This window comes from Lolium rigidum, chromosome 2 (genome assembly GCF_022539505.1).
Source record: "Lolium rigidum isolate FL_2022 chromosome 2, APGP_CSIRO_Lrig_0.1, whole genome shotgun sequence".
NCBI classification, from domain to species: domain Eukaryota; kingdom Viridiplantae; phylum Streptophyta; class Magnoliopsida; order Poales; family Poaceae; genus Lolium; species Lolium rigidum.
In genome coordinates, this window is record NC_061509.1 from 285,391,727 (window position 1) to 285,407,572 (window position 15,846).

Consider the following 15,846-nt stretch of genomic DNA (forward strand, 5'->3'; position numbering starts at 1 on the left):
ATTAATTTGTGTCGTCCCATATTAAAAAAATATCCTGTCGTCTGGACCCAAGGATGGTAAACGTATCAGGCCCCACGAGCTGCATTTTTTCTGAGTCGCCGCAGCTCTATACAAATCGCATCTTCTCGGGCACGTCTCCATGGCTCGCCACAGTTCTCGGTTGCCTCGCCTCATCGGCGGCGCCAGCGACCAAGGCAGCGGCGGCACAAAATTAAACAGCCAAGACATCAAAAGCTCACGCGGCTGCTCGGTTGCATCTCTACATGGTACTAGGAAGTTTACGGCGCGGCGCACGCCGCGCCCGTGCTGTCTACCGTTTCTTGTTCACTTGTGGTGATTTTATCGTGCATTGTCATGTTCTCTCAGGAAAAAATAAAAAGTGGATGGAGCTTCTGTCATCTTCCCCTTTCTTCTTCTCAGGAGGATGAATTCTTGCAATAAGATCTGTATGAGAGAGAGACGGAATTGTGCTTGGGTTGGCGGAAGAAGGCGGAGATCTGGAACAGTGTGCTCCCTGATGCTACCTCCGTTTCCCTTGGATTCATCGACGGGTGAGCCGTCAGCAGGTACTGGAGGAGCAGTTGGTACTGCATTCTATACGCAGCGTCCCGAGAGCTGGAGCAGCGGAGCACACAGGGAAAGCGGAGCGCGGCGTGGACCCTTTTCTTTGGCAGAAGCTGCACCTGGGCAGAGGCGGCGACCGTCAACTTCAGCGCAGGCTACGATTGCTGGTCCTTGCCGCTGTCCGACGTGAAGGGATTAATGGTCTGGTACGCTTCTGTTGCTTGATTACTAAGTTGCTGTTATTAGCTTTCCTACTGCAAGTTTGTTGAGGTGTTCCTTTTGGTAGCGGAAATTTGCTAAATTTTCGCATTGTTAGCATAGTACGTAGTGTATTCTGTGACTGAATTATTTGTGCATCTACGTAGCAAAATGTTGCTTCAAATTTGGTTGGAAGAGTGTCTTCTATAACTGTATTATTACTTGTAAGCATCACCATAAGAATGCGCCATGAAAAATGTACATATTTAGATCGACTAACTACAGAATTCCTATATTTCTTATGTAATAAAAAAATAGGTGAAAACAATAAAGAATATGCAACAGGAATATATATAGTTAGTACTTGCTTTCAGGCAAAAGAAACTTTGAAGAATAACTCTATTTAGACTATTCTTATAGATGGGCTGTAAGCATTTTGTACAACCGTAGTTTACTTTAACCTGTAGGCTGGACGCTAAATTTTTCTGTTAGTGATGGGGCTAACATTACTGTAGATTTTCTCTCCTAGGAATGCCCCTCGTATCTGCCAGTTAGGTAAAAGTTCAGAGGTTAAAATCTACTTTGGAGTTTTAGTTTCTGAGTTTTAGTAGCGTACATCGCTCTAGGATAATTAGATATCTTAAACTAAAACAATAGAAGATAAGTTATATTCATACTATGAGATCCCAACTAATAAAAATGCACAATTCCATTAAACAGCCTTGCAAGTCGATATTCAATTCTTTAACTTACCAAGAACCCTTACTTGGAGGAAGTTGAGGTTTCTATTATGTAGTTCCAGCAACAACTCCAGAGCGAGTAAAATCGTGGCATTAATATGATTGATTAGTTTAGTTATGCACAATTTGTTACGGTGAAGATTGTAGCAGCTTTGGCCACTACCTGAACCCCGCAGTACTGTGTTACTGTTTTAACCAGACAGTTTGTGGTAGGCAACCAGAAATATTATAACCATGCTCCATTCCCTCCCTCACAGTCCATTTTGCTCGGAGCAGATTTGCTATACTTGACAACAAATTGGTCAAACCACAAATTCGTGATGGTAATGTATTTATTCCTAGTAGTTCATATGGTAGAGCCGAAAGAGGAAAACTACTCCCATTTAGAATACAAATAAATAGTCATACATGTTGTACTAACGATCTACCCAGATAACATGGACACATGAACCAGCTACTGCATAAGTAAATAGCAGAAAAAAAGTGTGTTCTGTAATAGATCCGAAAGAGGAAAAATTCTCCCATTTACATGATACATACGATTGTCTATCTTGTATATGAAAGCCAAAAGTAATAAGATAGAATAAATGGCCTGCAAGAACAATGCCTTACCTATTTGCATTGACGTCATCTGGATGACTGGATTAGTCACTCATATCTGCTACAATGTCACGTCATCTGGATGACTGGATTAGTCACTCATATCTGCTACAATGTAATCAAATTTTTATTGGGTACCAATGTAACATGCCTCAGGCTTTGGCGGTTCTTCTTTGACTAAATATCTGACCAACAGAAAGTAAACAACAATGCTCATTAAAAGGACCATTTTGACGACTTCATTTGATGTAAAGCATGGGAAGTGGGATAAAAAAAATTAAATCAAGCATATCAAAAGCAGAGCACAAGACTTGATATTACCAGAGGATCCAGCAAAACCTCTAAATTGTCAGGACTGGACACAAGGCATATGTTGGTATCATAATAATATTTCATCAGAGAGCCAGACAGAACATAAATAACACATTTAAATCTGCATTTGACCATCCATTCAAGTAACAGAATCTAGATGAACTGTAACAGAAGCTTTTTTAAAGCTTTCTTCTATGGATCGAGCTACAACAAATCGTATTGGAGTGCCATTATGTACCTGTTCTTGAGTCTTCGTCCTTCGGAGTTCCATCGGCAGATCCCTTTCTAGATCTATTCCGTTGAAGCTTACTGAACAATAAAAAACATGACATGAGTTATAACAGCGAGGAAAAATGTGCCACTTTAAATTTTTCTTCAGCTAGCAGTCGATCCCAAAAGTAGAATTTATTAGCTTAGCAATTCGAAATGAGTTTAATTTCTGTTGGAATGGTAAGGTAGACCACCATTTGAAATATGTAAATTGGTCCTGCTGAATCTTTTACTCTTAAATCCTTACAAAATTCGAAACAAAAACCCCATGTAAAAAAGGCGACACTGTAACTTATACTGACACCTCTCCAGTTCTTTGCGTGTGAATGGTGCAATACTACAATATTATTTTACAACAGATTTGTGAACCCTGTAGGCTCTAATCCATGCTTTAAAAGTTTTGTCTAAGAAGAGTAATAAGATGGGGAGGGGTGCTTGCTCACCTCACGCGACGATGTGGCCGCAGGCATCTTTAGATGCTAGTCAGTGGAGGGTGTCACCCTTGGGTGTGCAGTAGGAGAGGCCGCGAGCTGCAATTCATCTCCGAAGTGTAGGAGGAGCACCTACATTAGTAAGATGTGAGCTTTTTAATGCTTGCATACAATCTGTATGGCGCCTTGCTGGTTGCGTCTTGGGAGAGATGAAAAAACCGTGAAACAGTGAATCGGTACGACAATCAGAGCATGATTAAAGGTGCTTCTACATGAGCTTTTCGAAGGTTGCACACAATCTGGGTAACACCTTATCAGCGGGCTCTTTAGAGAGAAAAAACCTAAGAAACAACAGATCATTAGACCAGTCAGAACATAATTTGAAGTGCTGCTATAGATCAAAGAATGCATAATTTGAGAATCGCAACTTTTGCAAATGCTAGTCCACAAATGCAGTTGTAAGAGGTCACTGCATATTTTTGTCAAACCACTTTCAAGTTGGTCACTGTAGCATATGCCAGGCGCCAGAACATAGGTAGACAGAACAGAAAAATAAGATGCTGACTTGACTGGTGGAGAAGGGAAGACCCTAGACTCACCGAGATGCGAGCCGTACATGAAGCTGGATCGCTAGCATGGTAGTCATCTCCTACTACCTTCAGCCACCGCTGCTCACTGAATTACAGGAAACAGAAGCCATAAGCAGGAATATAATTGTAATAGGCTGCTAATGCATATATAAAATAAATTCAGAAATTTAAGGAGGACATAAAACTTTAGAAATTCAGGGCGCTTAAATAGCAGAAAATTGAGGCACTAACCACGAATTGGTGTCTTCCGTATGAACTGACTGGATAGCAAGCCAGTACCAACCCCTCTTCTTTGATGCATGGCATAATTAAGTAGAGTAGCTATTTTTAGAGAAAATATACAGTAGAGCACGCTAGCGATCTGAGTATGTAATCAATTCTATGTAGAAGTCCATCTCCATTGATATCTGGTGAGCTGGAATCTGCAAAAACAATGAGTGAATTAATTGAAAACAGAGAGACAGGATTAAAGCGCCCCAGATGTGCTGCCCATGGCACCGCAAGCATCTTCTTGCACACTTGCTCGGATGAACAGATGGGCTGTGGGGAGAAGGGCACGGGAGGGGCGCGGAAAGGCTGTGGTGCTTGGACACCCGCTGCACGCCGTCGGGCAGGCGGAGAGGGTGCCGTGGCACATGCTGCTGGATCTCGTCGGCTGGTCCGCCGGAAACCAGCAGCAGGTTGGCCCCGCTCGGCGGGTTTCTCGCCATCTTCTCGCAGGACTCCTCCCAGTTGGCACGGACTCGGACGAAAAAAGTAAGGGGAAATCAGGAACAGAGAAAAAAAAACAGAGAGGGAAGAAGGAGGCATAGAACAAATCAAGGTCGTACCTGGGGAAACCACCTGGAGCGCCCCGTCGCGACGGAAGGCCGAGGAAGCTCAGCCTTACCAACGACGGCGTGGGAGTCGTGGTCCTCGTCTAGGTGACAAATGGGAGGCGTCGACGCGACGACGTTATCCCAGACGACGACGCTGCTGGCCGTCGAGCGGTCGGACGGCGAACCGGCACGCTCCCAGACCAGGAGCCGGCGGCGGAGCTGGCAGCCGCGGAACACGAAGACGACGGGCCAGCCAGCGAGGCCGTGGGGAGCTGCAGCCACGCCACGCCACGCCATGAACCAGCCACCGAGGAGGTCGAGCGGGGGCGGGCCGCAAGGCGGCCGGGCAATGAGGGCGCCCACCTCAGAGAAGGAGGCGGGCCGCAGCGGTGGGGATTTTTTATTTAATCTGAACGATGGGATTAGGGAGGAAGAAGGAGAATAGAGCCAGCAGTCTTGAACTATTCCATAGGTCACACCGCTTTGACCGCCTCTGATTAGAACCGTCCAGGTTAGTCCGTGAGGGCAACCTGTAACTCTGTGGGACTGCCCTCGTGTTAAGATTTGATTGGTTGAAATACTACCGTCAACAGTACCTAAATGCCCAAATGCCTAAGATTTCAGCAAAAAGGGTCAGCTTTAATATATGTAACTAGGAAGTTTGTGGCGCGGCGCACGCCGCGCCCGTGCTGTCTAATACGTGGTTTAGATTTCAAATTACCTTTAATTTTTTTGTTAAGAAACATATAAAACTTATGGCTGAAACAGCCGGCAGCGTAATTTCAAATTATCTTTAATTTTTTTTGTTAAGAAACATATGAAACTTATGGCTGAAAGCCTGAAACAGCCGGCAGCGTAATTTTTTCAGAAGGCCACAGATAGGGTCGTCATTTCTTTGAGGCCCATTTAGACTGTAATGTGCTAATGCTGATGTGCACTGTTGTCTGAAAACTGAAATAAGGAAGTCAGCGGAGGGGAGCCAGTGAATCAGTGAGTGCCTTTGGTGTTGCTTAAGAAGTTAAGAGGAAAAAAAAAGTGGATCGAGTTGCTATCACCTAGCTCTATCTTCTTCCCCGGAGGATGGTTCGGTCGTGCTATGCCTCTGCTGAATCCTTGCAATAGGATCCACGTGAGTGGCGGGCGAAGTTGCGGTGGGATCGGTAGAAGAAGGCGGGGATCTGAGACGGCACCCTCCTCGAAGCTATCTGCGTTCCTCTTCGCTTCGTCGGCGAGTGAGCCGCCGAGCACGAGCTCGCTTCCGCCCGCGGCGGCCCGGGAGCCGAGGCAGCTGAGCACATAGGGCGACCAGAGGGAGGTGACGATGCCTCTCTCGTGACGAAGCTGTGCCTGGGCGGAGGTGGGGCCCGTCGGCTGTGCCTGGGTGGAGGCAGCGCCCGTCGACTTTGCCGCGACCAGCGATTGGTCGTCATTGCCACCGTCCGCCGGGACGGGGTCGATGGTCTGGTATGATTCTGCCGTCTCCGTGCTCGTGTATGTGGGGAAATGTTGCTTTAAATTTGGTTGCAAAACTGTCTTTCGTAACTGAATTGCTTGTGTGCATGTTTTGGAAGTTAAAATGCATAGCATATACGGCAGCATCATCTGGAGGAGTCACTGTAAGAAGAAATCTGAGTATTTAGATCGAAAGAGTAGAGAACTTGGCGATGATAGTGCACTTCTTGCCAACTGTGGCACTAATAGCAGCGGGGACATAATTAGGACGGCATTTAGTGAGTGGAGCAAGAAGATCTGCCTCTTTTCCTGCCTGCTCTCGCCGAGGAACGTCAAGTGGCCAGTAACGGGCACATTGTCAGCGTTTGGTTCCACATGTGTTACGCTAACCTTCAGCTTGTACCTGCGTAGATCAACTGTTGTTTAGCAGGCGCATACATAGGAAACAAAATGAGCATGTGCAGACAGCATGGTGTACAATGTATGCCTTGCTTCTAATAGAAACCTGATAGGAGCATCAAAGGACTTTGCAACGATGTATATAGGGGGAAGTTCACAGTCTCAGGCATGTTCTCCTTACTTTTGTGTTCCGTGAAATCCGAATCCTATAATAGTGATCTCCTGCTCTATAGTTCTTCCGGGGGGCAATGATCATAAACGACTACAGCTTGTAAAGTATGCCTTCCTTTAGTTCGTCTTTAAATTGGTCTATCTGGTCTGAGAGTAGAGAAACTTCTATCCCTGCAGCATCAGTACAGTGTAAATGTACATTTGATGGGACATGTTGTCCGTGACTAAGGCAAATGTGTAACATTGTAAGAATATCAATAGAACGGGAGTGTGAAGCTGATTGCATGCATTTTGAGTGCAGGCGACAATGACTGAATGGACAGCACAAGTGTCAGTGCAGGCAGTGATGATATATATCGAAAAGTAAAGGTACCAAAAGGTAATGCTGAGGAGAATAGAGCAAGTACGAAAAGATAGCTAAATAGGCTTGCATGATGTTAGACAACAAAATTGTTGATGGTTTAATTACTCAGAGTATGTAAAAATTGATAAATAATTGGATCTTAAGGGTAGACTAATTGCATATGTTTCATGTGCAGGAAACAGTAAAGGGATCGGTAATGCATGGTGTGAAGAAAGTACCATATGATCAACGAACATGAAGCCTATCTCATAGCGGTCATGCTGTTTGTTCATATTGTCCCACATCCGTGTGATGCGCACAACAGCACGCCTCGGAGATCCTCGAGGTTTGATATCTCTGACCGAGATTGCTTGCATTGCTACTACTGCAAATTTCCTGCAACATAGGATGATTAGTAAACATCGACACCCATGATAAACATATAGAAATCTGGAAAATCAGTAGCCATGATAAATGTACAGTAAAGTGCAGGGTATTGGACAGATCTAAGTAAGCAAATAAGTGTAAACAATCAGGAATATAATAAACAGCAAGGATCAGACAGTAAGCAAGGGAGTGAAACCAAACCAAAGAAGAAATATAATGCTAAATCCAAGGAAAAAGATAAACCTAGATTCGTAGGAAAACCGAAAAGAACTGATTGAGAGACGGTGAGGAAGAGAGAAGAGGCTGCAGGCCTCACCGGTGGAATAGATACTGGAGGCGTTGAACTCTGCATAGTGAGGTTCGCAAGAATAGGCAAAAAGCAAAACAAATGAACAATCCGTACCTGGACGCAAACTGCGAGATCCTATAGCTAAAGACAATACCGGCGCAGTAGGCATGTTATCAGAAGGCAGAGCCAGAAACGATTCAGCCCCAAAATCACAACCATAGATAGGATGACCAGCAGAAGACAGCGAAGGAGCAGGTGTACCAATATGATTGAAAGTTCGAAACCGTCAGAATGAATGGGTGGAAGAGGGAGTCCAGCGGCGTGAGGCAGGCAGACCACCCTCACCACAGAGGGTATCAGCAGGTGGACACGGCTACCCAGCAGGAGATTCATCGTCAGAAGAGTCCATGTAAAGGCCTAGAAAAAGCAAAACATAAGCAAAACGGATAAGTGAAAAGTAAAAAAACACAAAGAAACCAGAAGGTAGGATATAAAAAGCAAAGCAAGACCAGAAGTAACAGCAAGCAAACCAGGATTAGATTGAAAGTTCGAAACCGTCAGAATGAATGGGTGGAAGAGGGAGTCCAGCGGCGTGAGGCAGGCAGACCACCCTCACCACAGAGCGAATCAGCAGGTGGACAGGGCAACCCAGCAGGAGATTCATCGTCAGAAGAGTCCATGTAAAGGCCTAGAAAAAGCAAAACATAAGCAAAACGAATAAGTGAAAAGTAAAAAAACACAAAGAAACCAGAAGGTAGGATATAAAAAGCAAAGCAAGACCAGAAGTAACAGCAAGCAAACCAGGATTAGAGGAACTTGCCCCAGAAAGCGACGCCAATAAAGGATAAGGAACCGCCTAGCGTAAGAATTAATAAAAGGAGCAAAGGTGAACGAAGAACCACCCGGGTGCATCTGAATAATGCCTACAAAAATAAACAGCACATAACTCTTTAGTCAAAAAGAAGGGTGCATAAACCAGGGCACATTCTTTCTGAAATAAACAGCTACCTCAACCTAAGCTAACATTGGCACGATGAGAATTTCATTAAACTATGTGGTAGGAAAATCTTCCTAATTCATGCAAAGTGTACCTTTCAAACATTACCAGTGTCTCACTGTCTGAGAGACAATGGTTGCAAGTGCATGGTACCACAATCATGCTGAACACGGGAAGATAAAAAAAAGCAAGAAAATAATCAGGGCATAATATCTAACAAAGTTTCATAAAACAGGAGGCAAGCAAGACCCAGGCGAAGCTGACTAAACTTTGAACCAGAATAGACAACCCAGGCATATAAATATGCTTAAATGGCAACACAATTACACCATAATATAATACGGCATATGTTATAAGTAAGTATATCTATGACGCATAAAGCAATGGATTGGGCATCCTATATGCTTATTCTTTTGGTGGACGCTGGTTTTCTTCCATCCATACTGATTTAAATTTTTCAGTAACACAACCATGTGAACACAACATCCTAATTAATAAAACTGGCATCGATTTGATAGTTGAGTAGCTTGATAGATGAACACCCCTATTCCACATCATCTGTACTACTATCCCTAATTTAGCATCCCAGTGTCATGTGTAAGGTGCAATCCTACACCTTTAATCTATTTTGCCTTACGAACAAAAAGATATGAAAAAATGCTATGCTACCTACCAACATTAACATCCCATCTCTTTGATTTGCTCCACCCATCGCTAAGTTAAAAATTCTGAAACTGCAGAGACAGGAGAAACTACAGGCAAGACAGAAGAAGGAATTACCAACGACAGCTGCATCAGGAACCTCTTCAACAGGGTGCTTGCCTAACCCTATCTCCCGCCTCCAAGCCTCTACCTGGAAGAAGCAACAGCGGACAAAGTTGAGGAGGCAATGGAACGATTAATGACAGGTCGACCCTGGCCAAGAGCATGAAGAATCAGCAGTCTGACGACGCACAGGCGAAGAAGAGTGGATAGAGCCAGCAATCAGCAGAGGAACACGAGAGGCAGCAGACAGAAAGGAACACGCACAGCTGGCAAAGAAGGGCCACAGCCAACAGCGGCAGCGGGACCAACACCTTGCAGATGAAGCCGCCGGCGTAGAGGTGGATGAACCGAAGCGAAAAGTGACCGCCCACACGAACAACCAGATCCCCGGTGTACACTCGCACCAGGCCGCGTAACAGCCAGAGAATTAGCAGCAAACAAGACGAAAACCTGAGACGGCAGATGATCGGAAGCAGCAGCAACAACCGAATCAACAACTGGGGCACCAACAACACCAGCGGCGGCAGAGAAGCCTGAGACGGCAGATGATCGGAGGCAGCAGCAACAACAACCGAATCAACAACTGGGGCGCCAACAACACCACCGGCGGCAGAGAAGCCTAGGGCACGCCCGCGGGAACACGATGAGCAATGACCCATCGACCCAAAAGACAGCTCATCCAGGCCACACCGGCTACACGGCGACGAAGACGGATGCAAGGGCATGGATGACGGAAGCGGCGGCACAGACGGCGCAGGCAATGGCAAGAACGGCATCTGAGCATGGATAGAAGTTAAGTCCTCCAACCCATGGGGCCGCGACAGAAGCAAATGCAGAGGCGGCGGCCTCGCCCCGCCATCCTTGCTCATATTGAAACCTGCAACAAAGAAGATGAACTCAGCCAGGACAAAGAACTCAAAATATGAGGACAAAGAACGCAAAATATGAGGCAGAAGCAGAGGGAAACAAAAGATTAGAACCTGGCAAAACACAGAGGCAAGGAAATCCGAATGAGAAAGAAGAAGAACATGATGAAGGAAGAAACGCTGGATTCGCCGACGCAATCCTGTAAGCTAGGTATGGACTCGGAAATTTAGGGAAAAGAAAAGCGGTTGAAAGAAGGATGGAGAAAGAAGATGGACACGTAAAAAAGATACGTGTCAATGAGAGGATGCCCGTGGAAATCCAAAGACATGCACGATCGGTGAAGACCGGGAGCACCGGAAATTAGAGGTAATCAGAAGGAAAGAAAAGAAGGAAACCGGCCCACAATTTATGGATCCACCGGCTGGCTCCCGGTAACCGCGAGTTGTACATACGGAAAAAAAGGAGGAAAAGAAACAAATCTGGCGCATTTACAGGAAGCTCGCGTGTCTACAGTAATAAAAAGAGAGTACGTGTTTAAATTTGATTGGAGGAAAACGTGGAGGGAACAGTACCCAAATTGATCTCCTTCCCGTAAAAGGGTTCAACTTTGATATAGGTAATAATACTAGTCATTTGTACGTGCTTTGCACGTAATACTATTATTCAGAAACACTGTACCAAATTAGTGAAACAATTGAAACACTTATTTAAAGTGAATTTGTTGTGGAATCTTCGCATGTTACTCTCTCCTTACGGAAATGTAAGACTATATAGTCTTTTGTAGATTCATCTACTTTAGTTTATATCTAGTCTAGTTTTAGTTTATCAGTTCACTAATTTTAGTTTGTATCTAGTCTATTTTAAAAGTATCTAAAACTTCTTACATTTCTAGACGGAGGGAGTATATTACTTGTGGATTTCTTTTTCATCCACCAAGCACAATGGATAGACCAATGATATTCATTGTAACGAATATAGAATGAATATAGTAATGCGGACAAGTTTTGGAAACTTCAAATCATATTCAATAGGTTAAAAAAATGAATGTAGTCTATCGTATATGGGAGTGGAGTTTTGGCTCCCGGGTCCAAGTGAACCTGCTATCTGGACCGTTGTATTGTGTATGGGGATTGATGAATGAGGCAGCAATAAATGAGCTACACAGAGAAGTAAATAAAGAATACATCGTGGTTGTAGTGTACGGTTCGTAGCAAACTCCGCAGCAGTAACGATTGCGGGACGGAGAGGCGTTTCGACGATCATCTGGACCCGCGGTACAATTTGCTGGAGGCTTCCTAGACCACGGGTCTGACCTATGGAACTCTGTGTCGTCCTCAAGCAGAGAGTAGGCAGCCTGTTCCACATACCACCGGCAATTCGAGGAGGCGAAGCGGGCGGCGGGAGCTGTTGCGGCGGCCGGGACGGGGAGTATATCACGACTTCGCCGGCGACCTGTATCAACGAAATGGACTTCCCCTTGGATCTAGGGAGCAGGCAGGTGTGTGCGAGTCTTCTTCCCCGGGCATGGCGCTAGCAGCTACAAAATCAGCTCCCGTGATTTGACCGGTAGGCCATGTCTCCTCCATTTTCTGTGCTGATATCTAGGCTCGGTGGAGTAGGATCAATCTGTGATTGGCAATTTGGCATCGTCCAAGCTGCGGCCAGGGGTGGTGAGCAGGAAGCTGACTCCGCACTCTCGACAGGGAAAATGGATCCGAAGTTCCGAGCTCTCCGGGGTGGACAAAAAGGTACAGATTGTGAGATGTAATTCATAGGCATGTTGCGTTGGGTGGTGGCAGGAAAAAAATCTTATCGAAAAGATCTCGTCAGTGGCAGATGCAGGGAGTTCGACCAGTTTTCATTAAGAACAAGGTACATGTGCAATTCAGTTAACTAGTCTGTCTGCGTTCGTGTGATATAGTAGTATCTAGAACTGAATTATGGTTTGTAAAAATCTGGTGTCATTCTAGCCCCCTCGTGCCTCAAGCTTCTCCAATGTCATTCTAGCTTTGCGTAAAACTAACTGCAGATCTTTTCTCACCACAGGTATGTCGGATGCCGGCAGCAACGCATGATCCAGAGGCAGCAGGCATGTCGCTCAGCCAGAGCTCCCACAGGACGATGCAAGCGGAGGCAGCAATGGTCAGTCAACTGAGCACTTCACGTCCCCTATTTCTGTCAAGCATGTGGTTGAGGTACTAAAGGGGATCACCGGGTTCAAGAGATGGCATGTCAGCGAAATTGGATTCAGTGGGATTCTGAAGTTGCCGGTGCTGCAGAAGTTGAGTCTGAAATTTAGTGCATGGACCATGAATAAGGCTTATGTTCAGCGCTGTGTCATATGCATCAATGAAAATAATATTCTCCGGTTCTGGGCCACAGATATACACAAGGTTTTCATTGCACCATGTGGCAACCGTGATGTGAAGGCCAATATTACTGAAGATCAATCGATTTTATCAAGAGCTCGCTCGGCATGGACAAAGCAGGGGCTCACAGCCTACGTGCAGCCGAAAAATTTATAAAGATGGATATCAGAGTAGTTTCAAGCAAGCTGTACAAGGATTGTTTTCAGACTGCATTTGTCATTTTTGTGATGGGTCAGTTGCTAGCACCCTAGTTGCTAGCACCCTCGATGAAGTATTACTACTATCAAATTGATTTTTGGGGAACACAGAGAACATTGGACAATTCAATTGGTGTGCATATGTGTTACAGTGCCTGCTTCATGCCGTCGCAAAACTGAAGAAAGATATGTCCAAGAGGAATGGCACCATCAAGTTGTTCGGGTGTCATTTTTTTCTGCAGGTCAGTCCATTTTTACATATGTTTTCATACGAGGCCCATGGATATACTTCTTGTACATTAAACAGATTTTTCTATTGGATAATCTCAGCCTTGGGCTGTTCACGACTAAAGATGATGTGCTGCCACGGGTTTGAGAATGTTCACTGTGGCTGCCGACATGGGAAAGCCTACAGTTCCCTACGGGTGCTCCCTGGTTAGCATATTCCTCTTTAAATATACCAAACTACAACATGGGTGACAGTCATGATCATTTTACTCCTTTTCATTTGATCTCATTTTTTCAGCTTAGGCATGCCAACAATGTTTGTTGCAACCGTTCCAACTATATAGACTTGGAAGAAGTGCGACCTGTAACTCCCTTACATGGATGGCAGATGACTGCAATCACCCCCAGCTCTGTGGTGACACCCCTGCAACGTCATGTGGTTCTCGGACTGACGTGCCGCCACTGCCAGCTGCTTCGCCGTCTGACTTAGTTGGTCTGAGTGATTACTACCAGTACTCGAGGACAAAGTACCCGGAGCTTGTAAGTTTCTCAGACTCCCTGCTATGTAACAACCGATTTTTCTTTGTTATTGATGTTATGTGTTTGCAAGCAGCAGACCCAATTGCTAAATTACTGAAGGAACAGAATGCAAGAAGCATGTCTCACATTTTCAACCGCCTGACAGAACACACAACTAGACATGTTCTAGCTCAGTGCTCTGAGCGACAAGTGCATCTGCTGCCAGATCCGTGGATCCACAGACTGTCCACTTAGGCCATGGCACCTTGTAACAGGTATGCACCAAATGCAGAACACCTATAGTTTTGCTCATTGATGTTTTTCTTGAAATTACACTATGAATTTTTTTTGCCGGACAAGTAGTCAATATGTCTGATGCGAAGGTCAGTGCCTGTAATAGGTCCCCTCACTGATCATTATGTCACTACGTTTTTCACTCAGCCTGATTCACCTGCAACTTGAGCCATCCCTCATCCTATGTACAAGGCGAGAGTTCGGGTGGTGTAGCATCGCTCAAGGGGAAGCGCCGAAGTTATTCTACAGAAGAAGCCTAGGGAGATCACAGCACAGCGCCTGAAGCAACAATTCAAGAGCAATGTGTATTTGACAATATGCCACTAAGATCAAGGAGTTCTCCTCTAAGTTATGTGACCAACTGAAATGTTTTTACGCCTGTGACCAGAACAATGTTGGCACAACCATCTTTGGCCACACGACACACCCTCTTCCGAAACAGAAGTATTTATGTGGACCTAGTTACGCCAGCAACCCATGGATGAAAGGGTTTGCAACTTCCCATCCCGGTCCAGTGTTGCTGATATGATGGAACAGTATATGCGACGCAGATAAGCTAGAGAGGTTATACACCCTTCAAGTCTACCCTCAAAGTTTCGTTTTGTTAATCTTTTATAAATTCTTTGCTCCGTTATTTCCTTTGTTAGAGCATCTTCACCGGCGCCCCTCCAAATAGGAGCTGACACCTCCAACACGCCAAATCGCCATCATATTCTGGCTACCAAATCACCATTTGACGAAGCTAGAGATGGTGTTGCCTTTGAGGATAGAATGACAGTTCGGAAGCGGAAGGAAATACATGTGGATTGCTCTGAACATGACCCGTCGTTGCTGCTGGAGAACGACAATTCATGGCTTTCAGCTGCTTGTAAGAATGTGAAGGAGGCCTAGTACGAGCAGGGAGAAAGCACCATACAAAGATGCAGGTAGAAGATCAAGGTTTTGCAGCATATGCAAAGAAACCTGGGCACAAAGAAAAACGACATGTCCTGAACGAGGAGACATGGCAAAGCTGCCAAGAAAGGAAGCTAGATGCAGCTGATGTGGTGTAACTGGGCATTTAAAGAGAACTTGTATGAAACATGTGGGATTCACGAATTGTAACTGACGAGCTGTAGATTTGTAGGAAACTAGTTTCAGAACAAATCTGTACTGAAAATTCAGATTTCTTATGGAGGGCAGTGGCAAAACCATGTACTGAAGGAGTGTGCGTCTAGAGAATTGAATACGAGTGCTGTCCAAAACACTAGACTTTGGTCCAGGACGTCAGGGCAAAGTTTGTACTGAGACGGGCCGTTGCAATCAATGCGTCTACTGCTTCTGCAAGTGCACTGTGCAATACTGCGTGTGTGCAATCAAATACGGGATGGAATACCTGGGTTGCTATCAATCTGTCTTCGGCTGATTGGTCCAGCTATCAGGTTCATCTGGACCCGGGAGCCAACATGCATTTCCGATCGTATATACCATACCATGGGCACTCACAATTCTTGGTATTCGATGGTACACAAAAATGAAACTTTTTATCATTTTTGTGTACTGATAAATATAAAGTATTTCTCATTAAGAATTTGCATGGTTATAGTATATATCGTTTGACTACATACAATCACATATTTTTTTAACTTCGAAATTTGATTATTATCGTAAAATAAAAGGCTACATGCAGTTTAAAAAAGAGTATTTTTGTTCTGGGTTATTTCTTAGATTTCTTCTCCTTCTAGTTAGAAAAGTATTTTATGCATACAACAATTATTGACGTCTCATACCCCTTCGCTCGTGAGGGTCTCTGATATGCGTAGATGCACACGTCCGTTGGGAACCCCAAGTGGAAGGTATGATGCGTATAGAAGCAAGTTTCCCTCAGTATGAAACCAAGGTTATCGAACCAGTAGGAGCCAAGAAGCACGTGAAGGTTGCTGGTGGAGGAGTGTAGTGCGGCGCAACACCAGTGAAACCGGCGCCAACGCGGAACCTGCACAACACAATCAAGATACTTTGCCCCAACGTAACAGTTGAGGTTGTCAATCTCACCGGCTTGCTGAA

General features: G+C 45.0%; 1 protein-coding gene and 2 long non-coding RNA genes across 10 annotated transcripts; 2 read left to right on the forward strand and 1 right to left on the reverse strand.

Moving 5' to 3' along the window:
- Positions 1-1,549: 1,549 nt before the first annotated feature.
- Positions 1,550-3,449, reverse strand: LOC124689004. Its single transcript, XR_006998688.1, has 3 exons — positions 3,128-3,449; positions 2,653-2,723; positions 1,550-2,287 (listed from the first exon to the last, which is right to left on the reverse strand). It is a non-coding gene; the product is annotated as an uncharacterized LOC124689004 (long non-coding RNA).
- Positions 3,450-11,516: 8,067 nt separating this feature from the next.
- Positions 11,517-13,134, forward strand: LOC124693595. Of its 7 annotated transcripts, none has more exons than XR_007000101.1 (4): positions 11,517-11,759; positions 11,897-11,941; positions 12,024-12,065; positions 12,240-13,035. XR_007000101.1 is itself a non-coding variant. In XM_047227079.1 (4 exons), exons 2-4 carry the CDS (start codon positions 11,971-11,973, stop codon positions 12,716-12,718), a joined length of 501 nt encoding a protein of 166 aa, XP_047083035.1. In that variant the 5' UTR covers positions 11,517-11,691; positions 11,799-11,970; the 3' UTR covers positions 12,719-13,035. The 7 variants fall into 7 exon arrangements, 1 of the variants encoding a protein (XP_047083035.1); XM_047227079.1 differs by having other exon boundaries at positions 11,517-11,691; positions 11,799-12,065; positions 12,240-12,335; positions 12,409-13,035; XR_007000096.1 differs by adding an exon at positions 13,067-13,134 and having other exon boundaries at positions 11,517-12,065; positions 12,240-13,001.
- On the forward strand, positions 13,134-15,002 carry LOC124693596. 2 transcript variants are annotated; one of them, XR_007000103.1, is made up of 5 exons: positions 13,134-13,194; positions 13,286-13,527; positions 13,601-13,781; positions 13,948-14,364; positions 14,448-15,002. It is a non-coding gene; the product is annotated as an uncharacterized LOC124693596 (long non-coding RNA). The 2 variants fall into 2 exon arrangements; XR_007000102.1 differs by having other exon boundaries at positions 13,140-13,527.
- Positions 15,003-15,846: the final 844 nt, after the last annotated feature.